The 27027-nt window shown below is 46.3% G+C and overlaps 1 protein-coding gene across 9 annotated transcripts in view; it reads left to right on the top strand.

Moving 5' to 3' along the window:
• The window catches only part of LOC139366415 (ecto-NOX disulfide-thiol exchanger 2-like), a 286381-nt gene that overhangs the window by 183224 nt on the left and 76130 nt on the right, over positions 1 to 27027 (top strand). For all 9 annotated transcript variants that reach the window (XR_011626759.1, XR_011626758.1, XM_071103873.1 and 6 more), the window contains one exon: positions 12777 to 12908. Coding sequence is in view for 7 of the 9 variants with exons in the window: in XM_071103873.1 (XP_070959974.1) it covers positions 12777 to 12908 (132 nt within the window). In the remaining 2 variants the exon portion in view is untranslated. The remainder of the gene's footprint in view (positions 1 to 12776; positions 12909 to 27027) is intronic.

The raw sequence follows: 27027 nt of genomic DNA, 5'->3' as shown, positions 1-27027 counted from the left end.
CTTGATGAGGGTAGACCCTTGCCTAGGGGGAGAGAGATGGGGGAGACCCTTGAGGGAGAGGGAGATGGGGGGGAGACCCTTGATGAGCGAGAGGGAGATGGGGGGAGACCCTTGATGAGCAAGAGGGAGATGGGGGAGACCCTTGATGAGCAAGAGGGAGATGGGGGAGACCCTTGATGAGCAAGAGGGAGATGGGGGAGACCCTTGATGAGCAAGAGGGAGATGGGGGAGACCCTTGATGAGCAAGAGGGAGATGGGGGAGACCCTTGATGAGTGAGAGGGAGATGGGGGAGACCCTTGATGAGGGAGAGAGAGATGGGGGAGACCCTTGATGAGGGAGAGAGAGAGATGGGGGAAACCCTTGATGAGGGAGAGAGAGATGGGGGAAACCCTTGATGAGGGAGAGAGAAATGGAGACCCTTGATGAGGGAGAGAGAGATGGAGACCCTTGATGAGGGAGAGAGAGATGGAGACCCTTGATGAGGGAGAGCGAGATGGAGACCCTTGAGGGAGAGCGAGATGGAGACCCTTGAGGGAGAGAGAGATGGAGACCCTGGAGGGAGAGAGAGATGGAGACCCTTGAGGGAGAGAGCGATGGAGACCCTTGAGGGAGAGAGCGATGGAGACCCTTGAGGGAGAGAGCGATGGAGACCCTTGAGGGAGAGAGCGATGGAGACCCTTGAGGGAGAGAGCGATGGAGACCCTTGAGGGAGAGAGCGATGGAGACCCTTGAGGGAGAGAGCGATGGAGACCCTTGATGAGGGAGAGAGCGATGGAGACCCTTGATGAGAGAGAGAGCGATGGAGACCCTTGATGAGGGAGAGAGAGATGGAGACCCTTGATGAGGGAGAGAGAGATGGAGACCCTTGATGAGGGAGAGAGAGATGGAGACCCTTGATGAGGGAGAGAGAGATGGAGACCCTTGATGAGGGAGAGAGAGATGGAGACCCTTGATGAGGGAGAGAGACCCTTGAGAGAGATGGAGACCCTTGAGAGAGATGGAGACCCTTGAGAGAGATGGAGACCCTTGATGAGGGAGAGAGAGATGGAGACCCTTGATGAGGGAGAGAGAGATGGAGAACCTTGATGAGGGAGAGAGAGATGGAGACCCTTGATGAGGGAGAGAGAGATGGAGACCCTTGATGAGGGAGAGAGAGATGGAGACCCTTGATGAGGGAGAGAGAGATGGAGATCCTTGATGAGGGAGAGAGAGATGGAGACCCTTGATGAGGGAGAGAGAGATGGAGACCCTTGATGAGGGAGAGAGAGATGGAGACCCTTGATGAGGGAGAGAGAGATGGAGACCCTTGATGAGGGAGAGAGAGATGGAGACCCTTGATGAGGGAGAGAGAGATGGAGACCCTTGATGAGGGAGAGAGAGATGGAGCCCCTTGATGAGGGAGAGAGAGATGGAGACCCTTGATGAGGGAGAGAGAGATGGAGACCCTTGATGAGGGAGAGAGAGATGGAGACCCTTGATGAGGGAGAGAGAGATGGGGAGACCCTTAATGAGGGGAGACCCTTGCCTAGGGGGAGAGAGATGGGGGAGACCCTTGAGGGAGAGAGATGGGGACACCCTTGAGGGGGAGAGATGGGGAGACCCTTGATGAGGGTAGACCCTTGCCTAGGGGGAGAGAGATGGGGGAGACCCTTGAGGGAGAGAGATGGGGACACCCTTGAGGGGGAGAGATGGGGAGACCCTTGATGAGGGTAGACCCTTGCCTAGGGGGAGAGAGATGGGGGAGACCCTTGAGGGAGAGGGAGATGGGGGGGAGACCCTTGATGAGCGAGAGGGAGATGGGGGGAGACCCTTGATGAGCAAGAGGGAGATGGGGGAGACCCTTGATGAGCAAGAGGGAGATGGGGGAGACCCTTGATGAGCAAGAGGGAGATGGGGGAGACCCTTGATGAGTGAGAGGGAGATGGGGGAGACCCTTGATGAGGGAGAGAGAGATGGGGGAGACCCTTGATGAGGGAGAGAGAGATGGGGGAGAGAGAGAGATGGGGGAAACCCTTGATGAGGGAGAGAGAGATGGGGGGGAGAGAGAAATGGGGAGACCCTTGATGAGGGAGAGAGAGATGGGGAGACCCTTGATGAGGGAGAGAGAGATGGGGAGACCCTTGATGAGGGAGAGAGAGATGGGGAGACCCTTGATGAGGGAGAGAGAGATGGGGAGACCCTTGATGAGGGGTGGAAAATGTGGGAGACCCTTGATGGGGGGTGGAAAATGTGGGAGACCCTTGATGAGGGGTGGAAAATGGGGGAGACCCTTGAGGGAGGGAGAGATGGGGAGACCCTTGATGGGGGAGACCCTTGATGAGGGAGAGAGAGATGGGGATACCCTTGATGAGGGAGAGAGAGATGGGGATACCCTTGATGAGGTAGAGAGATGGGGGATACCCTTGATGAGGGAGAGAGATGGGGGAGACCCTTGATGAGGGAGAGAGATGGGGGAGAGACCCTTGATGAGGGAGAGAGATTCGGGAGACCCTTGATGATGGGTGGAAAATGGGGGAGACCCTTGATGAGGGAGGGAGAGATGGGGGAGACCCTTGATGAAGGAGGGAGAGAGAGATGAAGACCCTTTCCCCTCTGAAAGCTTGGCAGGATCAGGCTGAGGAATTTCGTGGTGCAGAGAGATATGCGTCCTCAGGCTGCAACTATCAGCTACTTCTGTCTGAACTCTCCTTTCACTGGCCCTCATCCTAAATGAACAGATCTGTTGTCTACACCCCCACTCTGAGGGATCCCTCCCAGCTCCACTGCTAATGAGAAATGCCCTAAGATTCCTATATCAGTAAGAGATGAAAGGAGTGAAGAGGTCACTCATACATTATTAAGCATTGTGGGTGAGTGTGCGTGTGCGCGGTTTGTGTGTGTGCGCATATGCCTTTAGGTGGATCTAATGTGGAAATAGTTACAGTTTCCAAAGCTCTCAAGTTATAAAATACAGAAACATTATATAGTTGAATCCAGGCTCCCCACCTTGCTGATTTAGTTGTGCTGGTGTTGGATTCAGGTGGAGGGAATCTCTGACACAAACAGAAGACAGAGCAGAAACACATTGGTCTGCATCCACTAGATTAAGGTTAAACAGACATCCATCCACACCAACAAAGCTATTTCACCATGCATTTTATTTATTCTCCCTGGTGAGGGTTTTCCACGCGTAAGGATGGCCTGGCATCACTAATCTTAGCATGGTGTTTGAATGAAAATGGCCGCCTCTTCTTCCTCCTATATTGTGATTCATGCTGTGAGTGTAAGGACCCAGAGCTCCTATTCAGAGGAAATCACAGACATCTAATGTCTTGGGTGTTTTTCTTTGTGATATACAGACATGCAATGGAAATGAATTGGATACGACACCATTTCACCCACCACTGTTCTGTTCAGCCCTTTTCATAATTGGAGGTTGATATAACCCCTAATTATTTGTAATCAGGCATTTCACTTTTCTGACAAACTATCATCAGATCAGATGTTCTTTGTGGACGGTCCAGATTCACATAGAGAATGCCTGCAGTTTGCCATTAGTTGCACCAGGGGTGGCCAACTGTGATGGGGGTGGGGGCCACAAAAACCTGAACTCATCATGAGGTGCCGCAGTGCCTCGTGGTTCTGCGTACCAACATCCCCCGTCTAACTAATTTAATGCAATTCTACACATTTTGCCATAGGGTGGAGGCAAATGTTTGCTGCTCTTAATATGATAACTGATGATCAATGGGCCCCACCCCGGCTGCTAGACTAATTTCAGTCACGTTTTTTTGTTGCTGACATGGGCTAATTGAGTGACTGCAGAACCAAATTTCTAACTTGCACCTTGTAAACTCACAACAGTAACTTGAGACCCCGACCCCCCCCCCCCCCACCCCGGCCCAAAATAAATACATACAGTACCAGTCAAAAATGTGTGTTATTTCATAGTTTTGATGTCTTCACTATTATCCTACAATCAGGAATATAGTAAAAAAGAAAGAAAGAAAATCCCTGGAATGACTAGGCGTGTCAACTTTTGAAGCCAAGCGTCACATCTGGAGGAAACCTGGCACCATTCCTATGGTCAAGCATGGTGCTGGCAACATCATGCTGTGGGGATGTTTTTCATCCGCAGGGATTGGGAGACCAATCAGGATCAATGGAAAGATGAACGGAGCAAAGTACAGATAGCTTCTTGATGAAAACCTGCTCCAGAGTGCTCAGGACCTGTGGGCGAAGATTCACTTTCCAGCAGGACAATGACCCTAACCACAGCCAAGAAAATGCAGGAATGGCTTCGGAACAAGTCTGAATGAACTTGATTGGCCCAACCAGAGCCCGGACTTGAATCTAATTTAACATCTCTGGAGAGACCTGAAAATAACTGTTTAGCTATGCTCCCCATTCAACCTGACAGAGCTTGAGAGGATCTGCAGAGAAGAATGGGAGAAACTCCCCAAATACAGGTGTGCCAAGCTTGTAGCATCATACCCGAGAAGACTCAAGGCTGTAATCGCTGCCAAAGGTGCTTCAACAAGTACTAAGTAAAGGGTCTGAATACTTATTGAAATGTGATATTTCATTTTTTTTATTTGTATTCATTTGCAAACATTTCTAAAAAACATGTGTGTGACTGTTTGAGGTTGTGGACAGGTCTTTTATACTGATAACAAGTTCAAACAGGTGCCATTAATACAGGTAACGAGTGGAGGACAGAGGAGCCTCTTAAAGAAGAAGTTTACAGGTCTGTGAGAGCCAGGAATCTTGCTTGTTTGTAGGTGACCAAATACTTATTTTCCACCATAATTTGCAAATAAATGAATAAAAAATCCTACAATGTGATTTTCTGGATAATTTTTTCTCATTTTGTCTGTCATAGTTGAAGTGTACCTATGATTAAAATTACAGGCCTCTCATCTTTTTAAGTGGGAGAACTTGCACAATTGGTGACTAACTAAATACTTTTTTGCCCCACTGTATATATAATTGATTTTAATTTTTTTATTGGTCCTCAAAAGGTGGTACCCCGTGGGCCGCCAGTGGCCCATCCCTGTGTTAGACCATACTCTTTCTTTCTCGCTCCTCCTCCATTCTTCCATTCTCTCCATCAGTTAGTCCTGAGTGCAGTCTTCCTTCCCTGTCGGTATGACCTTGATTGTGTCCAGGAGGCCTTTCTTTGTAAAAAGGGCTGTAATTGGCCTGTTAGCAGTTAAGACCTTGCCCATTGTAAACTAAATGTCCCTGAGCTTATTTTGGCCTGCTGGGAGGCCTTCAGCCAATGGGCCTTAAAACGGATTCATTTCCTATCAGCACCCTGGGGGAGCCTTTTATTTCAGCTTAAAAGCCCTTTACTGCAGCTCGATGGCCAGTAAGGCTGAGGTCAGGCCTGTGGCAGTGTTTCTTATGCCATTACTTTGGCACATATATAAAGGGGATGTGCACTCATTGTTTCACTACTGCCAAACTCTTAATTGAGAGGAAGGGAGGCTGTGCTTAGTTTGAATCAAATCTAAACTAAATGGGGAAAAAACATTTGTTTACAGACACAAAAAGCACTTCATGTGAATATGCTCACGCACTGTGCATCACAGCTGAATAGGCTGCGCTTCCGCTGTCAAAAATCAATGCCACAACTAACCGTATTAGTGCTAAGGCCAGCTTTCGGTTGGTATGAAATATCCCTACCAGCGCATACTGAAATTGTCACTTTGGCTCACATTTTTAAGGACACACCTCAGATATTTCCACCTCTCCCACCTCATTGTAAGCGAGCTCATATAAGACAGTTAAATTATCACTAGGGTTTGAAAATAGAATAGAAGTGCCGGCTTTAACAGGTAGAAATTGCAGACGAGCGTGCGTACTTAACGCCAACAGGAAATAGAGCCATCGGTATCGTAACACAATTTCATCACACTTAATTTTCTTCTGCCTCATTTGACCTTGAATTGATTACAGTAACATGTTCAGTAGAGCTTACACATTGAATCAATTCCTGCCAAATGTTAGGAATTAAGTCATTAAAAACAAGAGAACTGGTATAACGTGTTCAATCAGACGCATTTAGCCCTTCTCGTGATGACGGATGTGTATTTTCACTGGCTGAAATGTCTTCTGGTTGGGCCAGCGAGTGTGTGTGTGCGTGTGTGTGTGCTAGTGTTGATCTTTCCACTGCTGTTTGCTATTCAGACACACTCCCTCTGCTCTGTGTGGATGTGATTGAGTGGAAGGGAGCTGAGGGGAGCCATGCCAGAGCTCTGGCCTCAAGGTCACTCTATGAAGCCCTAAATCCCAGGAGGCCAGCGCCCAGGGAGGGAGGGAGGGACGCAGGAGGGAACGAGTGAGGCACTGTGGACATTTCCTCCACGACATCTTATCATTACAGGGCATGAGGGTAACCTTGACCTCAACCAGCACTTTAACTCTCTCTCAAAGCCTTCAGACCTTAGATAACTATCAACCTGATAAGATCAGAACTCCTAAGACAACCCAGGCCTCCTGTAATGAGCTAAACAGTATGGATGCATCGGGATCCTTTGAGAGACAGTGGCCCTGTGGATGTGTCATGACTAGAGGTCGTCCGACTATGATTTTTCAACGCCGATACCGATTATTGGAGGACCAAAAAAGCTGCTACCGATTAATCGGCCGATTTGTTTTATTTTATTTTTTTATTTGTAATAATGACAATTACAACAATACTGAATTAACACTTATTTTAACTTAATATAAAACATCAATAAAATCAATTTAGCCTCAAATAAATAAATAATGAAACGTTTAATTTGGTTTAAATAATGCAATAACGAAGTGTTGGAGAAGAATGTAATATGTGTCATGTAAAAATGTGTGCCATGTAAAATGTGTGCCATGTAAAAAAGCTAACGTTTAAGTTCCTTGCTCAGAACATGAGAACATATGAAAGTTGGTGGTTCCTTTTAACATGAGACTTCAATATTCCATGGTAAGAGGTTTTAGGTTGTAGTTAATATACACTGCTCAAAAAAATAAAGGGAACACTAAAATAACACATTCTAGATCTGAATGAATTAAATATTCTTATTAAATACTTTTTTCTTTACATAGTTGAATGTGCTGACAACAAAATCACACAAAAATTATCAATGGAAATCAAATTTATCAACCCATGGAGGTCTGTATTTGGAGTCACACTCAAAATGAAAGTGGAAAATCACACTACAGGCTGATCCAACTTTGATGTAATGTCCTTAAAACAAGTCAAAATGAGGCTCAGTAGTGTGTGTGGCCTCCACGTGCCTGTATGACCTCCCTACAACGCCTGGGCATGCTCCTGATGAGGTGGCGGATGGTCTCCTGAGGGATCTCCTCCCAGACCTGGACTAAAGCCAACTCCTGGACAGTTTGTGGTGCAACGTGGCATTGGTGGATGGAGCGAGACATGATGTCCCAGATGTGCTCAATTGGATTCAGGTCTGGGGAACGGGCGGGCCAGTCCATAGCATCAATGCCTTCCTCTTGCAGGAACTGCTGACACACTCCAGCCACATGAGGCCTAGCATTGTCTTTCATTACGAGGAACCCAGGGCCAACCGCACCAGCATATGGTCTCACAAGGGGTCTGAAGATCTCATCTCGGTACCTAATGGTAGTCAGGTTACCTCTGGCGAGCACATGGAGGGCTGTGCGGCCCCCCAAATAAATGCCAGCCCTCTCCAGACTCTGTCATGTCTGTCACATGTGCTCAGTGTGAACATGCTTTAATCTGTGAAGAGCACAGGGCGCCAGTGGGGAATTTGCCAATCTTGGTGTTCTCTGGCAAATGCCAAACGTCCTACACGGTGTTGGGCTGTAAGCAGAACACCCACCTGTGGACGTCGGGCCCTCATACCCTCATGGAGTCTGTTTGAGCAGACACATGCACATTTGTGGCCTGCTGGAGGTCATTTTGCAGGGCTCTGGCAGTGCTCCTCCTGCTCCTCCTTGCACAAAGGTGGAGGTAGCGGTCCTGCTGCTGGGTTGTTGCCCTCCTACGGCCTCCTCCACGTCTCCTGATGTACTGGCATGTCTCCTGGTAGCGCCTCCATGCTCTGGACACTACGCTGACAGACACAGCAAACCTTCTTGCCACAGCTCGCATTGATGTGCCATCCTGGATGAGCTGCACTACCTGAGCTACATGTGTCGGTTGTAGACTCCGTCTCATGCTACCACTAGAGTGAAAGCACCGCCAGCATTCCAAAGTGACCAAAACATCAGCCAGGAAGCATAGGAACTGAGAAGTGGTCTGTGGTCACCACCTGCAGAACCACTCCTTTATTGGGGGTGTCTTGCTAATTGTATATAATTTCCACCTGTTGTCTATTTCATTTGCACAACAGCATGTGCAATTTATTGTCAATCAGTGTTGCTTCCTAAGTGGACAGTTTGATTTCACAGAAGTGTGATTGACTTGGAGTTACATTGTGTTTAAGTGTTCCCTTTATTTTTTTGAGCAGTGTAGTATTTATAGGACTATTTCTCTCTATACCATTTGTATTTCATATGACTATTGGATGTTCTTATAGGCACTATAGTATTGCCAGTGTAACAGTATAGCTTCCGTCCCCCTCCTCGCACCTACCTGGGCTTGAGCCAAGAATACATCGACAACAGCCACACTCGAAGCATCGTTACCCATCGCTCCTTGCAGTGCAAGGGGAATAACTACTCCAAATCTAAAAGCGAGTGACGTTTGAAACAGTATTAGCGCACTCCCAGCTAACTAGCTAGCCATTTCACATTGGTTACTCCAGCCATTAGGCTGATAGGCTTGAAGTCATAAACAGCGGTGTGCTTGCGAAGAGCTGCTGGCAAAACACACAAAAATGCTGCTTGAATTAATGATTACGGGCCTGCTGCTGCTTAGTCAGACTGCTCTGTCAAATCAGACTTAATTATAACATAATTACACACAGAAATACGAGCCTTTGGTCACAAGATCGAATCCGGAAACTATCATTTCGAAAACAAAACGTTTATTATTTCAGTGAAATACGGAACCGTTCTGTGTTTTATCTAGCTTGTGGCATCCCGAAGTCTAAATAATATTCTTGTTACATTGCACAACCTTCAATGTATGTCATAATTACGTACAATTCTTGCAAATTAGTTCGCAATGACCCAGGCAGCCCTAACTCTGTTGCATATACTCTGACTCTGCGTGCAATGAATGCAAGAGAAATGACACAATTTCACCTAGTTAATATTTCCTGCTAAACTGGATTAGTAGTTATAACTAGTGATTATGATTGATTGTTTTTTATAAGATAAGTTTAATGCTAGCTAGCAATTTACCTTGGCTTCTGCTGCATTTGCGTAACAGGCAGGCTACTCGTGGAGTGCAATGGTTAGAGCGTTGGACTAGTTAACTGTGCGGTTGCCCCTGAGCTGACAAGGTGAAAATCTGTCGTTCTGCCCCTGAACAAGGCAGTTAACCCACAGTTCCTAGCAGTCATTGAAAATAATAATGTGTTCTTAACTGACTTGCCTTGTTAAATAAAAGGTATACAAAAATATATATATTTATTTTTTTAATAATTGGAAATTGGCGCCCCAAAATTCTGATTTCCGATTGTTATGAAAACTTGAAATCAGCCCTAATTAATCGTCCATTCCGATTAATCGGTCGACCTCTAGTCATGACCCTTTGCGAGACAGTGGCCCTGTGGATGTAAATTGACCCTTTCGGGTAAACTGAGACACTTTTAAGCTGAACGTTGGTGTCCGTTTCTAAACTGACTCATGTTCTGTCTTCTTCCTGGCATTTGTGCCCTGTTTGTTTGACTGGTCATTGAGACTTCACTGACTTTATTGTCCCCATGTGGAAATGTTGTTGCAGTATCATGTACATGTTTAAAGTGGTCTTTAAATACAGTAGAAAACAAATTGACAGTACAAAATACACAAGTTGCATACCAATAAAGAGACTAGCCTGCTGGCCTTACTGGGTGGATAGGAACATTAGACAAGCTATTTAGGAGGGATAACACACCTGGCACAAATTATTGTCTAGTTGTTTTTCTTTCCGGTGGGTGCCTTATACCTGAGCCCATAGGGGAGTAGTTCAGTCTGGGTACAGGGGGTGGCTTGGCTCAAATAGTCTCAATGAAAGATTTGTAAAACAGAGTCAGGATAGCACAGTCAACATTAATATCCCAGCTTTCTGAGAAAGTAGACTCTGACTCTTTTTGTAGATCAGGTCTGTACATTTACTCCACTGAAGCTTATTGTCCAAGAGGACACCCTGATATTTGTATTCCTCTACAATCTCTATGTTCTGACCTAGATGTTGCAGAGGTAGGTGTTGTTCACTTCCTGAAGTCTATGCACATCTCTTTGATCTTGTTGGTTTCAACGACAAATTGTGATTCATCACTCAACGAAGTAATTTAGGACCGGACTAGTTTGTTATGGCTGGTCAGTGAGACTCGTTGATTTTTGACTGGTCAGTGACACCATGACTGCAGTAAAACAAACATCCCCTCTGTCATTTAGGAATTAAAGCACCTTGACACTGTGGGACCATGATTGTCTAATTGGTTAACAAGGTCTTGAGAGACATTTACATTGGAACAACAGTAAGGTTTTAACAGCCTTTGTCATGGAAACCCAGATATGAGAGTGTAATGACAGCATCAGGGATGCAGGGGACAGAGGAAACATCATTAGTCCTTTATTATACCAGACAGAGAACATCATTAGTCCTTTATTATACCAGACAGAGATAACATCATTAGTCCTTTATTATACCAGACAGAGATAACATCTTTAGTCCTTTATTATACCAGACAGAGGAAACATCATTAGTCCTTTATTATACCAGACAGAGGAAACATCATTAGTCCTTTATTATACCAGACAGAGGAAACATCATTAGTCCTTTATTATACCAGACAGAGATAACATCATTAGTCCTTTATTATACCAGACAGAGATAACATCATTAGTCCTTTATTATACCAGACCCTCAGCTACCTCGGACCAATCAGTCTGCTACTCAAGTGATTAGAAAGGGCGCGAGCGTGCGCGTGTACACACGCACACACGCGCACACACACACACACACACACACACACACACAGCATCAGTGTTAGCAGATGACAGTGACCTTTGAGGTGTGTGAAGTGTTGTTCTCATCATCACCAACTGTTTGTTTTGGCATCATGAGGCAGGAGAGCAGTTCAGTGCCACAGCCAGTCAACACACTTTACCGTCTGTCAGAGGGACAGGTAATAGAAATGAGAGCCAGAAAGCCCATTTACAGTTGTGAAATGGTTTAGATGGGAGGAATAGGCTGGGGTTGAATGTGTGATGCGTTCTTGTTTACTTGGGGTATTTTACTGTAGGGATCTTGGTAGAAAACCAGACTGCTTTCCCTGGGGTTGTCTGAATTGATGTGTGTGTCTGTAATATTAGGCCATCGATTTTTTTTTTTCAAGTTTTGAATGCCCGACTGCTTTAGAAATGGCCTTTTGCTTAGTACCAAAGCTAGTAATCTTCTTTTCGTGAGCTTTATTCCCCTAAATTGACCGTGACAAAGAAACATAAACTAGCCCTGCTCTTTTACTGAAGTTTTATTGTGTAGATTATATCTGAGGAGTGTGTTGTGGTAGTACTGTTGTTCATTCTGAGAGTTTGTAGTGTCGGCCAGGGAAGAGAAGCAGCATCATCAGGAGGACCTCTCTTACAAGAGGTCAGAGGAAGTTCAGCCAAGAGGGGAATGAATGCTAATAACCTCTGAATAGCATGTAAAAGGAGGTGTCACTGGACAGATGACCTCTCATCCCTCCACTCTGAATAGAATGTTAAAGACTGTGTCACTGGACAGATGACCTCTCATCCCTCCACTCTGAATAGAATGTTAAAGACTGTGTCACTGGACAGATGACCTCTCATCCCTCCACTCTGAATAGAATGTTAAAGACTGTGTCACTGGACAGATGACCTCTCATCCCTCCACTCTGAATAGAATGTTAAAGACTGTGTCACTGGACAGATGAACTCTCATCCCTCCACTCTGAATATAATGTTAAAGACTGTCACTGGACAGTTGACCTCTCATCCCTCCACTCTGAATAGAATGTTAAAGACTGTGTCACTGGACAGATGAACTCTCATCCCTCCACTCTGAATATAATGTTAAAGACTGTCACTGGACAGTTGACCTCTCATCCCTCCACTCTGAATATAATGTTAAAGACTGTCACTGGACAGTTGACCTCTCATCCCTCCACTCTGAATAGAATGTTAAAGACTGTGTCACTGGACAGATGAACTCTCATCCCTCCACTCTGAATAGAATGTTAAAGACTGTCACTGGACAGTTGACCTCTCATCCCTCCACTCTGAATAGAATGTTAAAGACTGTCACTGGACAGTTGACCTCTCATCCCTCCACTCTGAATATAATGTTAAAGACTGTCACTGGACAGTTGACCTCTCATCCCTCCACTCTGAATAGAATGTTAAAGACTGTGTCACTGGACAGATGACAACCTCTCATCCCTCCACTCTGAATAGAATGTTAAAGACTGTCACTGGACAGTTGACCTCTCATCCCTCCACTCTGAATAGAATGTTAAAGACTGTCACTGGACAGTTGACCTCTCATCCCTCCAACCACAAATAGGAATTTTTGTTGTTGTAACATCTTACAGGGAGGATTATATAAGCTATTAAAGAGGAAATGTAAGGGAATGATACAAAGTAGCCAAAGGGGATTTTAGTCTATCTGATTGTACTGTATTCTGACTGACTCTCTCTCTCTTTGCAGAAGGGATTCGTAACATGTCCATGGACTCCAACCCCATGCCGATGCCCATGTCAGACCCCAACGCCTGGGCCACCGCCATGAACAACCTTGGCATGGCTCCCATGAGCATGACAGGACAGCCCCTTCTGTCAGGTATGGGTCATTTAATCCTAATCATACCTCTACTGTAGTTATAACCCTACCTCTACTGTAGTTATAACCCTACCTCTACTGTAGTTATAACCCTACCTATACTGTAGTTATAACCCTACCTCTACTGTAGTTATAACCCTACCTCTGCTGTAGCTATAACCATACCTCTGCTGTAGCTATAACCATACCTCTGCTGTAGCTATAACCCTACCTCTGCTGTAGCTATAACCCTACCTCTGCTGTAGCTATAACCCTACCTCTGCTGTAGCTATAACCCTACCTCTGCTGCAGTTATATCCTTAACTATAGGAGGAGTGTGTGTGGCTACATTAGAGACTAGGGGGAGTGTCTGTCCCTGTGGCTGCATTAGAGACTAGGGGGAGTGTCTGTCCCTGTGGCTACATTAGAGACTAGGGGGAGTGCCTGTCCCTGTGGCTGCGGTAGAGACTAGGGGGAGTGTCTGTCCCTGTGGCTACATTAGAGACTAGGGGGAGTGTCTGTCCCTGTGGCTGCGGTAGAGACTAGGGGGAGTGTCTGGAGTGTTTGTGGCTACGGTAGAGACTAGGGGGAGTGTCTGTGTGGCTGCAGTAGAGACTAGGGGGAGTGTCTGGAGTGTCTGTGTGGCTGCAGTAGAGACTAGGGGGAGTGTGTGGGCCTACATTAGAGACTAGGGGGGTGTTTGTGTGGCTTCATTAGAGACTAGGGGGAGTGTTTGTTGTTGCAGTAGAGACTAGGGGGAGTGTGTGTGGCTTCATTAGAGACTAGGGGGGTGTTTGTGTGGCTGCATTAGAGACTAGGGGAAGTGTCTGTGGTTGCAGTAGAAACTAGGGGGAGTGTGTGTGGCTTCATTAGAGACTAGGGGGAGTGTCTGTCCCTGTGGCTGCGGTAGAGACTACGGGGAGTATCTGGAGTGTCTGTGTGGCTGCAGTAGAGATTAGGGGGAGGGGTGTCTGTGTGGCTGCAGTAGAGACTAGGGGGAGTGTCTGTGGCTGTGGTAGAGACTACAGGGAGTGTGGAGTGCCTGTGTGGCTGCAGTAGAGACTAGGTGGAGTATCTGGAGTGTCTGTGTGGCTGCAGTCGAGACTAGGGAGAGTGTCTGTGTGGCTGCAGTCGAGACTAGGGAGAGTGTCTGTGTGGCTGCAGTAGAGATTAGGGGGGGGGTGTCTGTGTGGCTGCAGTCGAGACTAGGGAGAGTGTCTGTGTGGCTGCAGTCGAGACTAGGGAGAGTGTCTGTGTGGCTGCAGTCGAGACTAGGGAGAGTGTCTGTGTGGCTGCAGTCGAGACTAGGGGGAGTGTCTGTGTGGCTGCAGTCGAGACTAGGGAGAGTGTCTGTGTGGCTGCAGTCGAGACTAGGGAGAGTGTCTGTGTGGCTGCAGTAGAGATTAGGGGGGGGGGGGTGTCTGTGTGGCTGCAGTCGAGATTAGGGGGAGTGTCTTTGTGGCTGCAGTCGAGACTAGGGGGAGTGTCTGTGTGGCTGCAGTCGAGACTAGGGGGAGTGTCTGTGTGGCTGCAGTAGAGACTAGGGGGAGTGTCTGTCCCTGTGGCTGCAGTAGAGACTAGGGGGAGTGTCTGTCCCTGTGGCTGCGGTAGAGACTACGGGGAGTATCTGGAGTGTCTGTGTGGCTGCAGTAGAGATTAGGGGGAGGGGTGTCTGTGTGGCTGCAGTAGAGACTAGGGGGAGTGTCTGTGGCTGTGGTAGAGACTACAGGGAGTGTGGAGTGCCTGTGTGGCTGCAGTAGAGACTAGGTGGAGTATCTGGAGTGTCTGTGTGGCTGCAGTCGAGACTAGGGAGAGTGTCTGTGTGGCTGCAGTCGAGACTAGGGAGAGTGTCTGTGTGGCTGCAGTAGAGATTAGGGGGGGGGTGTCTGTGTGGCTGCAGTCGAGACTAGGGAGAGTGTCTGTGTGGCTGCAGTCGAGACTAGGGAGAGTGTCTGTGTGGCTGCAGTCGAGACTAGGGAGAGTGTCTGTGTGGCTGCAGTCGAGACTAGGGAGAGTGTCTGTGTGGCTGCAGTCGAGACTAGGGAGAGTGTCTGTGTGGCTGCAGTAGAGATTAGGGGGGGGTGTCTTTGTGGCTGCAGTCGAGATTAGGGGGAGTGTCTTTGTGGCTGCAGTCGAGACTAGGGGGAGTGTCTGTGTGGCTGCAGTCGAGACTAGGGGGAGTGTCTGTGTGGCTGCAGTAGAGACTAGGGGGAGTGTCTGTCCCTGTGGCTGCAGTAGAGACTAGGGGGAGTGTCTGTCCCTGTGGCTGCGGTAGAGACTACGGGGAGTGTCTGGAGTGTCTGTGTGGCTGCAGTAGAGACTAGGGGGAGTGTCTGTGGCTGTGGTAGAGACTAGGTGGATTATCTGGAGTGTCTGTGTGGCTGCAGTCGAGACTAGGGGGAGTGTCTGTGTGGCTGCAGTAGAGACTAGGGGGAGTGTCTGGAGTGTCTGTGTGGCTGCAGTAGAGACTAGCGGGAGTGTCTGTGTGGCTGCAGTAGAGACTAGGGGGAGTGTCTGTGTGGCTGCAGTAGAGACTAGGGGGAGTGTCTGTGTGGCTGCAGTAGAGACTAGGTGGATTATCTGGAGTGTCTGTGTGGCTGCAGTCGAGACTAGGGGGAGTGTCTGTGTGGCTGCAGTAGAGACTAGGGGGAGTGTCTGTGTGGCTGCAGTAGAGACTAGGGGGAGTGTCTGTGTGGCTGCAGTAGAGACCAGGGGGAGTGTCTGTGTGGCTGCAGTAGAGACTAGGGGGAGTGTCTTTGTGGCTGCAGTCGAGACTAGGGGGAGTGTCTGTGTGGCTGCAGTCGAGACTAGGGGGAGTGTCTGTGTGGCTGCAGTAGAGACTAGGGGGAGTGTCTGTGTGGCTGCAGTAGAGACTAGGGGGAGTGTCTGTGTGGCTGCAGTAGAGACTAGGGGGAGTGTCTGTGTGGCTGCAGTAGAGACTAGGGGGAGTGTCTGTGGCTGCAGCAGAGACTAGGGGGAGTGTCTGTGTGGCTGCAGTAGAGACTAGGTGGAGTATCTGGAGTGTCTGTGTGGCTGCAGTAGAGACTAGGTGGAGTGTCTGTCCCTGTGGCTGCATGAGAGACTAGGGGGAGTGTCTGTCCCTGTGGCTGCATGAGAGACTAGGGGGAGTGGCTGTCCCTGTGGCTACATTAGATACTAGGAGGAGTGTCTGTCCCTGTGGCTACATTAGAGACTACGGGGAGTGTCTGTATGGCTGCAGTAGAGACTAGGGGGAGTGTCTGGGGCTAAGGTAGAGACTAGGGGGAGTGTCTGTATGGCTGCAGTAGAGACTAGGGGGAGTGTCTGTGGCTACATTGGAGACTAGGGGGAGTGTGTGTGGCTACATTAGAGACTAGGGGAGTGTGTGTGGCTACTTTAGAGACTAGGGGGAGTGTCTGGCGTGTTTGTCTGTGTGGCTGCAGTAGAGACTAGGGGGATTGTCTGTGTGGCTACATTAGAGACTAGGGGGAGTGTCTGGCGTGTTTGTCTGTGTGGCTGCAGTAGGGACTAGGGGGAGTGTCTGTGTGGCTACATTATAGACTAGTGGAGTGTGTGTGGCTACTTTAGAGACTAGGGGAGTGTGTGTGGCTACTTTAGAGACTAGGGGGAGTGTCTGGCGTGTTTGTCTGTGTGGCTGCAGTAGGGACTAGGGGGATTGTCTGTGCGGCTACATTAGAGACTAGGGGGAGTGTCTGTGTGGCTACATTAGAGACTAGGGGGAGTATGTGTGGCTACATTAGAGACTAGGGGGAGTATGTGTGGCTACATTAGAGACTAGGGGGAGTGTGTGTGGCTACTTTAGAGACTAGGGGGAGTGTCTGGCGTGTTTGTCTGTGTGGCTGCAGTAGAGACTAGGGGGATTGTCTGTGTGGCTACATTAGAAACTAGGGGAGTGTGTGTGGCTACATTAGAGACTAGGGGAGTGTGTGTGGCTACATTAGAGACTAAGGGAGTGTGTGTGGCTACATTAGAGACTAGGGGAGTGTGTGTGGCTACATTAGAGACTAGAGGAGTGTGTGTGGCTACTTTAGAGACTAGGGAGAGTGTCTGACGTGTTTGTTTGTTTGTCTGCAGTATCCAGTGGGGGTTTCTAACTCTAGCTGCAGACTTGTTGCTGGATTCTGTGGATGCTGTGGCTCTTCGCACATTTGCCTAAGTCGGCCATTTTCTTTGTCTCTATTAAAATGAACATGCTGCGTGCGCTGAGTCAGCCAGATGGACTTATGACTCTATTTTCAGTCTGAGGACTTGAGATCCACACAGCTCAGTTTCAGACAGGTGGCAGGAGCTTTCGGAGTATCACCCTCTTACAAAATTCATGCTTGTTCATACAATGTTCTCTATTGAAATATTAATGTTAAGTTCAAACAAATACAAGATCAAAATTGCTGACATCATTCAAACCAATGAGGTTTTGGAACTTTAAAGCCAGTTATCTCAGAATCATATTTTTGCTGATAAAAGCTTATAGTCCAATGCTCTCAATGTCATGTTTTACTTTGCCCAAAATCTGTCCATGAAAATAAGCCCATGAAGCGAGGAGTGTTTGTATGGAGGTCAATGAGGTGTTGATTTTGGTCAATATAAAATGTCATGGCTAATTTGCTATATGAGGCTTATTTGATCGAATGCACTGATGGAAGTGGCATTTCGAACAAACAAAATGTTTAATTCAAAGTTGTGCCTGCTTTCATATAGGTGGAGGATTCAACATTGATATAACCCATTTTAGCATGGACCTTTCCAATTGGGGGCTTCCACACCTTTTAAAATCATCTGCGGGGGATTTCTGAGTTGGGAGTAATCTGCCAATAAAGAAGAAGAAAATTCACTACTTTAAAATGGAGATGGCCTCAATGGCGCTGCTCAGGCTGTCACAGATGCTATAATGGCACAGATACAAAAATGAGTCCTCTATCTCCATGGCCTGTTGACACTTATCTGCCCTCTCATTGGCTAGAATGATCCCACCTGATCTCAACTCATCCCACAGCCTTCCATCATTGAGGACATGTATTTCCTTTGTTAGAGCGGTCACTCAAATATCTTGTCAATATAATAAGCAATCGGGTCACCCATTCAGATGAAATTACAGTGGCAGAGCCAACAGATATGTTATCATCATGAGTCACTCAGTCAAATGAAATTACAGTGGCAGAGCCAACAGATATATTATCATCATGAGTCACTCAGTCAGATGAAATTACAGTGGCAGAGCCAACAGATATGTTATCATCATGAGTCACTCAGTCAGATGAAATTACAGTGGCAGAGCCAACAGATATGTTATCATCACGAGTCACTCAGTCAGATGAAATTACAGTGGCAGAGCCAACAGATATGTTATCATGAGTCATTCAGTCAGATGAAATTACAGTGGCAGAGCCAACAGATATGTTATCATCACGAGTCACTCAGTCAGATGAAATTACAGTGGCAGAGCCAACAGATATGTTATCATGAGTCATTCAGTCAGATGAAATTACAGTGGCAGAGCCAACAGATATGTTATCATGAGTCACCCATTCAGATGAAATTACAGTGGCAGAGCCAACAGATATGTTATCATGAGTCATTCAGTCAGATGAAATTACAGTGGCAGAGCCAACAGATATGTCATCATGAGTCACCCATTCAGATGAAATTACAGTGGCAGAGCCAACAGATATGTTATCATGAGTCATTCAGTCAGATGAAATTACAGTGGCAGAGCCAACAGATATGTTATCATGAGTCACCCATTCAGATGAAATTACAGTGGCAGAGCCAACAGATATGTTATCATGAGTCATTCAGTCAGATGAAATTACAGTGGCAGAGCCAACAGATATGTTATCATCATGAGTCACTCAGTCAGATGAAATTACAGTGGCAGAGCCAACAGATATGTTATCATCATGAGTCACTCAGTCAGATGAAATTACAGTGGCAGAGCCAACAGATATGTTATCATCATGAGTCACCCATTCAGATGAAATTACAGTGGCAGAGCCAACAGATATGTTATCATGAGTCACCCATTCAGATGAAATTACAGTGGCAGAGCCAACAGATATGTTATCATGAGTCATTCAGTCAGATGAAATTACAGTGGCAGAGCCAACAGATATGTTATCATCATGAGTCACCCATTCAGATGAAATTACAGTGGCAGAGCCAACAGATATGTTATCATCATGAGTCACTCAGTCAGATGAAATTACAGTGGCAGAGCCAACAGAGGTTATCATGAGTCACTCAGTCAGATGAAATTACAGTGGCAGAGCCAACAGATATGTTATCATGAGTCATTCAGTCAGATGAAATTACAGTGGCAGAGCCAACAGATATGTTATCATCATGAGTCACTCAGATGAAATTACAGTGGCAGAGCCAACAGATATGTTCATCATCATGAGTCACCCATTCAGATGAAATTACAGTGGCAGAGCCAACAGATATGTTAGTCATTCAGTCAGATGAGTCACCCACTTCAGATGAAATTACAGTGGCAGAGCCAACAGATATGTTATCATGAGTCACTCAGTCAGATGAAATTACAGTGGCAGAGCCAACAGATATGTTATCATCATGAGTCACTCAGTCAGGTGAAATTACAGTGGCAGAGCCAACAGATATGAAATTTATCATGAGTCATTCAGTCAGATGAAATTACAGTGGCAGAGCCAACAGATATGTTATCAGGTGAGTCATCATCAGTCAGATGAAATTACAGTGGCAGAGCCAGATGAAATGTGGCAGAGCCAACAGATATGTCATCATGAGTCACTCAGTCAGGTGAACCATAGAGACGTGTCATTAACGCGTCCTTGGGAGACAGGAGTGAGAGAAAGCAGAGCTCCTTCTAGAATGATAATGTACCATCGATGTTTGTTTAATGGTTTGGAACTGAGAGTTTGAGATGAATGAAACGCAATAAGGCGCTCCGCTTCTGGTGTTTATTATTTGTTCAATATCAATAGAAGCCCTGCAGGGCATTTATCACTTTAACATTACGTTTTGACTTCATCATTTCACTCCTCTGGCTGTGAGGATTTATGCAGTCATGTGTCGTTCCTCTCTTCGTACTAGAATGTCTTGTTTCCCTTTTTCTAAACCACCACCTTCAGCTTCTTTAAAAGCACATTCATATCAACAGAGCTCCAGAATTCTAGGCCTCACAGTAATCCACTAGGACTCCATATTTCAAATAAAGTGGGCTTCGAGGATGCTATTCTACCTACTGGCTTTTTCCTGTTCAATTTCATTTGTACAATTTACTGAGCTGCTGCCAGACTTAGCAGACTCTCTTTGCTACACTGCTGTGCTGTGCAAGAGAAAATGATGCACTTTGTTGAGCGAGTTATAATTGTAGACCTGTGTTAGTGTGATGGATAGGAATACTAGTGTATTTGTGTGTTCTGTCGCTAAGCACCTTGAGCCATGGGACAGCATAAGGAAGCTGCCGTTAGTGCTGTTACCTTCATTAGAGGACTCTCTCCAGATTTTAAATACCGCAGCTGCATTGGTTTCACACAGACAGACGCACACACCATCATTGCCAGTGGTTAGGCTGCAGTCAGGTTGTATGTGTCGTAGTGGGAGGGGCTGTGTGGGACAGCTGTAGTCCTCACGAATCACCTGGAGAAATACACTGCTCAAAAAAATAAAGGGAACACTAAAATAACACATCCTAGATCTGAATGAATGAAATATTCTTATTAAATACTTTACATAGTTGAATGTGCTGACAACAAAATCACACAAAAATGATCAATGGAAATCACATTTATCAACCCATGGAGGTCTGGATTTGGAGTCACACTCAAAATTAAAGTGGAATACCACAATATAGGCTGATCCAACTTTGATGTAATGTCCTTAAAACAAGTCAAAATGAGGCTCAGTAGTGTGTGTGGCCTCCACGTGCCTGTATGACCTCCCTACAACGCCTGGGCATGCTCCTGATGAGGTGGCGGATGGTCTCCTGAGGGATCTCCTCACAGACCTGGACTAAAGCATCCGCCAACTCCTGGACAGTCTGTGGTGCAATGTGGCGTTGGTGGATGGAGCGAGACATGATGTCCCAGTTGTGCTCAATTGGATTCAGGTCTGGGGAACGGGCGGGCCAGTCCATAGCATCAATGCCTTCCTCTTGCAGGAACTGCCGACACACTCCAGCCACATGAGGTCTAGCATTGTCTTGCATTAGGCGGAACCCAGGGCCAACCGCACCAGCATATGGTCTCACAAGGGGTCTGAGGATCTCATCTCGGTACGTAATGGCAGTCAGGCTACCTCTGGCGAGCACATGGAGGAAAGAAATTAAATGAAATGCCACCCCACACCATGACTGACCCACCTCCAAACCAATCATGCTGGAGGATGTTGCAGGCAGCAGAACGTTCTCCACGGCGTCTCCAGACTCTGTCACGTCTGTCACATGTGCTCAGTGTGAACCTGCTTTCATCTGTGAAGAACACAGGGCGCCAGTGGCGAATTTGCCAATCTTCTTCCTTCACGGTGTTGGGCTGTAAGCACAACCCCCACCTGTGGACATCAGGCCCTCATACCACCCTCATGGAGTCTGTTTCTGACCGTTTGAGCAGACACATGCACATTTGTGGCCTGCTGGAGGTCATTTTGCAGGGCTCTGGCAGTGCTCCTCCTGCTCCTCCTTGCACAAATGCGGAGGTAGCGGTCCTGCTGCTGGGTTGTTGCCCTCCTACGGCCTCCTCCACGTCTCCTGATGTACTGGCCTGTCTCCTGGTAGCGCCTCCATGCTCTGGACACTTCGCTGACAGACACAGCAAACCTTCTTGCCACAGATCGCATTGATGTGCCATCCTGGATGACCTGCACTACCTGAGCCACTTGTGTGGGTTGTAGACTCCGTCTCATGCTACCACTAGAGTGAAAGCACCGCCAGCATTCAAAAGTGACCAAAACATCAGCCAGGAAGCATAGGAACTGAGAAGTGGTCTGTGGTCACCACCTGCAAAACCACTCCTTTATTGGGGGTGTCTTGCTAATTGCCTATAAATTCAACCTGTTGTCTATTGCATTTGCACAACAGCATGTGAAATTTATTGTCAATCAGTGTTGCTTCCTAAGTGGACAGTTTGATTTCACAGAAGTGTGATTGACTTGGAGTTACATCGTGTTGTTTAAGTGTTCTATTTATTTTTTTGAGCAGTGTAGATCCTCCATATCTTGACTCAGTCTCTCTACTCTCTCTCTCTTCTCTCCTCTCTTTTCTCTCTCCCTCTCTACTCTCTCTCTCTTCTCTCCTCTCTTTTCTCTCTCCCTCTACTCTCTCTACTCTCCCCACCTTCTACTCTCTCTACTCTCTCTCGCTTTTCTCTCCTCTCTTTTCTCTCTCCCTCTCTACTCTCTACTCTCCCCACCTTCTACTCTCTCTACTCTCTCTCACTTTTCTCTCCTCTCTCTTTTCTCTCTCTCTCTTTTCTCTCCTCTCTTTTCTCTCTCCCTCTCTTTTCTCTCTCCATCTCTACTCTCTCTACTCTCCCCACCTTCTACTCTCTCTACTCTCTCTCACTTTTCTCTCCTCTCTCTTTTCTCTCTCCCTCTCTACTCTCCCCACCTTCTACTCTCTACTCTCCCCACCTTCTACTCTCTCTACTATCCTCTCTCTACTCTACTCTCTCCTTCTACTCTCTCTACTCTACTCTCTCCTTCTACTCTCTCTACCCTCCCCACCTTCTACTCTCTCTAATCTCCTCACTCTCTACTCTCCTCTCTCCCTCTACTCTCTCTCTCTACTCTCTCTCTCTACTCTCTCTCTACTCTCTCCCTCTACTCTCTCTACTCTCTCCCTCTACTCTCTCTATTCTCTCTACTCTCTCCCTCTACTCTCTCCACTCTCTCTACTCTCTCCCTCTACTCTCTCCCTCTACTCTCTCCCTCTACTCTCTCTACTCTACTCTCTCTACTCTACTCTCCCCACCTTCTACTCTCTCTACTCTCCTCTCTCCCTCTACTCTCTCCTCTTTCCCTCTACTCTCTCCTCTTTCCCTCTACTCTCTCCTCTCTCCCTCTACTCCATCTACTCTCCTCTCTCCATCTACTCTCTCTACTCTCCCTCTCCTCTCTCTACTCTCCTCTCTCTACTCTCCCCACTCTATACTCTCCTCTCTCTCTACTCTCCTCTCTCTCTACTCTCCTCTCTCTCTACTCTCCTCTCTCTACTCTGTAATCTCTCCTCTCTCTCTACTCTCCTCTCTCTCTACTCTCCTCTCTCTCTACTCTCCTCTCTCTCTACTCTCCTCTCTCTCTACTCTCTCCTCTACTCTCTCCACTCTCTCTACTCTCTCTCTCTACTCTCTCCCTCTACTCTCTCCCTCTACTCTCTCCCTCTACTCTCTCCCTCTACTCTCTCCCTCTACTCTCTCTACTCTCTCCCTCTACTCTCTCTACTCTACTCTCCCCACCTTCTACTCTCTCTACTCTCCTCTCTCCCCTTTCCCTCTACTCTCTCCTCTTTCCCTCTACTCTCTCCTCTCTCCCTCTACTCCATCTACTCTCCTCTCTCCCTCTACTCCATCTACTCTCCTCTCTCCATCTACTCTCTCTACTCTCCCTCTACTCTCTCTACTCTCCTCTCTCTCTACTCTCCTCTCTCTCTACTCTGTACTCTCTCCTCTCTCCCTCTACTCTCTCTACTCTCCTCTCTCTCTACTCTCCTCTCTCTACTCTCCTCTCTCTTTACTCTCCTCTCTCCCTCTACTCTCTCTACTCTCCTCTCTCCCTCCCTCTACTCTACTCTCTCTACTCTCTCCCTCTACTCTACTCTCTCTACCCTCTCTACTCTCCTCTCTCCCTCTACTCACCTTTCTCCCTCTACTCTTTCTCTCTCCTCTCTCCCTCTACTCTTTCTCTCTACTCTCCTCTCTCCCTCTACTCTTTCTCTACTCTCCTCTCTCCCTCTACTCTTTCTCTCTCCTCGCCTTTCTCCCTCTACTCTTTCTCTCTCCTCTCCTCTCTCCCTCTACTCTTTCTCTCTACTCTCCTCTCTCCCTCTACTCTTTCTCTCTACTCTCCTCTCTTCCTCTACTCTCCTCTCTCCCTCTACTCTTTCTCTCTACCCGCCTCTCTCCCTCTACTCTTTCTCTCTACCCGCCTCTCTCCCTCTACTCTTTCTCTCTACCCGCCTCTCTCCCTCTACTCTTTCTCTCTACCCGCCTCTCTCCCTCTACTCTTTCTCTCTACCTGCCTCTCTCCCTCTACTCTTTCTCTCTACCTGCCTCTCTCCCTCTACTCTTTCTCTCTACTCTCCTCTCTCCCTCTACTCTTTCTCTCTACTCGCCTCTCTCCCTCTACTCTTTCTCTCTACTCTCCTCTCTCCCTCTACTCTTCTCTCTACCCGCCTCTCTCTCTCTACTCTCCTCTCTCCCTCTACTCTTTCTCTCTACTCTCCTCTCTCCCTCTACTCTTTCTCTCTACCCGCCTCTCTCCCTCTACTCTTTCTCTCTACCCGCCTCTCTCCCTCTACTCTTTCTCTCTACCCGCCTCTCTCCCTCTACTCTTTCTCTCTACTCGCCTCTCTCCCTTTACTCTTTCTCTCTACTCTCCTCTCTCCCTCTCCTCTTTCTCTCTACCCGCCTCTCTCCCTCTACTCTTTCTCTCTACCCGCCTCTCTCCCTCTACTCTTTCTCTCTACCCGCCTCTCTCCCTCTACTCTTTCTCTCTACCCGCCTCTCTCCCTCTACTCTTTCTCTCTACCCGCCTCTCTCCCTCTACTCTTTCTCTCTACCCGCCTCTCTCCCTCTACTCTTTCTATCTACCCGCCTCTCTCCCTCTACTCTTTCTCTCTACCCGCCACGCTCCCTCTACTCTTTCTCTCTACCCGCCTCTCTCCCTCTACTCTTTCTCTCTACCCGCCTCTCTCCCTCTACTCTTTCTCTCTACCCGCCTCTCTCCCTCTACTCTTTCTCTCTACCCGCCTCTCTCCCTCTACTCTTTCTCTCTACTCGCCTCTCTCCCTTTACTCTTTCCCTCTCCTCTCTCCCTCTCCTCTTTCTCTCTACCCGCCTCTCTCCCTCTACTCTTTCTCTCTACCCGCCTCTCTCCCTCTACTCTTTCTCTCTACCCGCCTCTCTCCCTCTACTCTTTCTCTCTACCCGCCTCTCTCCCTCTACTCTTTCTCTCTACCCGCCTCTCTCCCTCTACTCTTTCTCTCTACTCTCCTCTCTCCCTCTACTCTTTCTCTCTACCCGCCTCTCTCCCTCTACTCTTTCTCTCTACCCGCCTCTCTCCCTCTACTCTTTCTCTCTACTCTCCTCTCTCCCTCTACTTTCTCTCTACTCTTTCTCTCTACTCTCCTCTCTCCCTCTACTCTCTTTCGCCACTTCCTTGCGCGCTCTCAATTTGCTTTTATTGGCATGACATAAGGTACATATTGCCAAAGCGTTACAATATTAGCATAAAATAATAATGATCAATATTGTCAACTCTACAAAACTCACAAAGTGAAGTAGGACAAATAATATTCATCTGGCACCAACACTGTTTAATTATACATGTATACATTATACATTCATCTGGCACCAACACTGTTTAATTATACATGTATACGTTATACATTCATCTGGCACCAACACTGTTTAATTATACATGTATACATTATACATTCATCTGGCACCAACACTGTTTAATTATACATGTATACGTTATACATTCATCTGGCACCAACACTGTTTAATTATACATGTATACATTATACATTCATCTGGCACCAACACTGTTTAATTATACATGTATACATTATACATTCTTCTGGCACCAACACTGTTTAATTATACATGTATACATTATACATTATCTGGCACCAACACTGTTTAATTATACATGTATACATTATACATTCATCTGGCACCAACACTGTTTAATTATACATGTATACATTATACATTCATCTGGCACCAACACTGTTTAATTATACATGTATACATTATACATTCATCTGGCACCAACACTGTTTAATTATACATTTATACATTATTCTGGCACCAACACTGTTTAATTATACATGTATACATTATACATTCATCTGGCACCAACACTGTTTAATTATACATGTATACATTATACATTCATCTGGCACCAACACTGTTTAATTATACATGTATACATTATACATTCTTCTGGCACCAACACTGTTTAATTATACATGTATACATTCATCTGGCACCAACACTGTTTAATTATACATGTATACATTATACATTCATCTGGCACCAACACTGTTTAATTATACATGTATACATTATACATTCTTCTGGCACCAACACTGTTTAATTATACATGTATACATTCATCTGGCACCAACACTGTTTAATTATACATGTATACATTCATCTGGCACCAACACTGTTTAATTATACATGTATACATTCATCTGGCACCAACACTGTTTAATTATACATGTATACATTATACATTCATCTGGCACCAACACTGTTTAATTATACATGTATACATTATACATTCTTCTGGCACCAACACTGTTTAATTATACATGTATACATTCATCTGGCACCAACACTGTTTAATTATACATGTATACATTATACATTCATCTGGCACCAACACTGTTTAATTATACATGTATACATTATACATTCATCTGGCACCAACACTGTTTAATTATACATGTATACATTCATCTGGCACCAACACTGTTTAATTATACATGTATACATTCATCTGGCACCAACACTGTTTAATTATACATGTATACATTCATCTGGCACCAACACTGTTTAATTATACATGTATACATTATACATTCATCTGGCACCAACACTGTTTAATTATACATGTATACATTATACATTCTTCTGGCACCAACACTGTTTAATTATACATGTATACATTCATCTGGCACCAACACTGTTTAATTATACATGTATACATTCATCTGGCACCAACACTGTTTAATTATACATGTATACATTACTTCATCTTGATTTTATTTAAATTAAAAACAACTTTTCTCTTCTTTTTTCCCCCTTTAACCTTTATTTAACTAGGCAAGTCAGTTAAGAACTAATTTTTATTTACAATGACGGCCTACCTCTGGGGCAGTTAAGAATATTAAACTACAAATATCAACTTAAAAAGTAGTCAGTCCAGGAAACAA

Source organism: Oncorhynchus clarkii, chromosome 14 (assembly GCF_045791955.1).
Source record: "Oncorhynchus clarkii lewisi isolate Uvic-CL-2024 chromosome 14, UVic_Ocla_1.0, whole genome shotgun sequence".
Classification (NCBI taxonomy): Eukaryota; Metazoa; Chordata; class Actinopteri; order Salmoniformes; family Salmonidae; genus Oncorhynchus; species Oncorhynchus clarkii.
The sequence above is the reverse complement of the archived record's forward strand: the minus strand, read 5'-3'. Positions and strand labels throughout refer to the sequence as shown.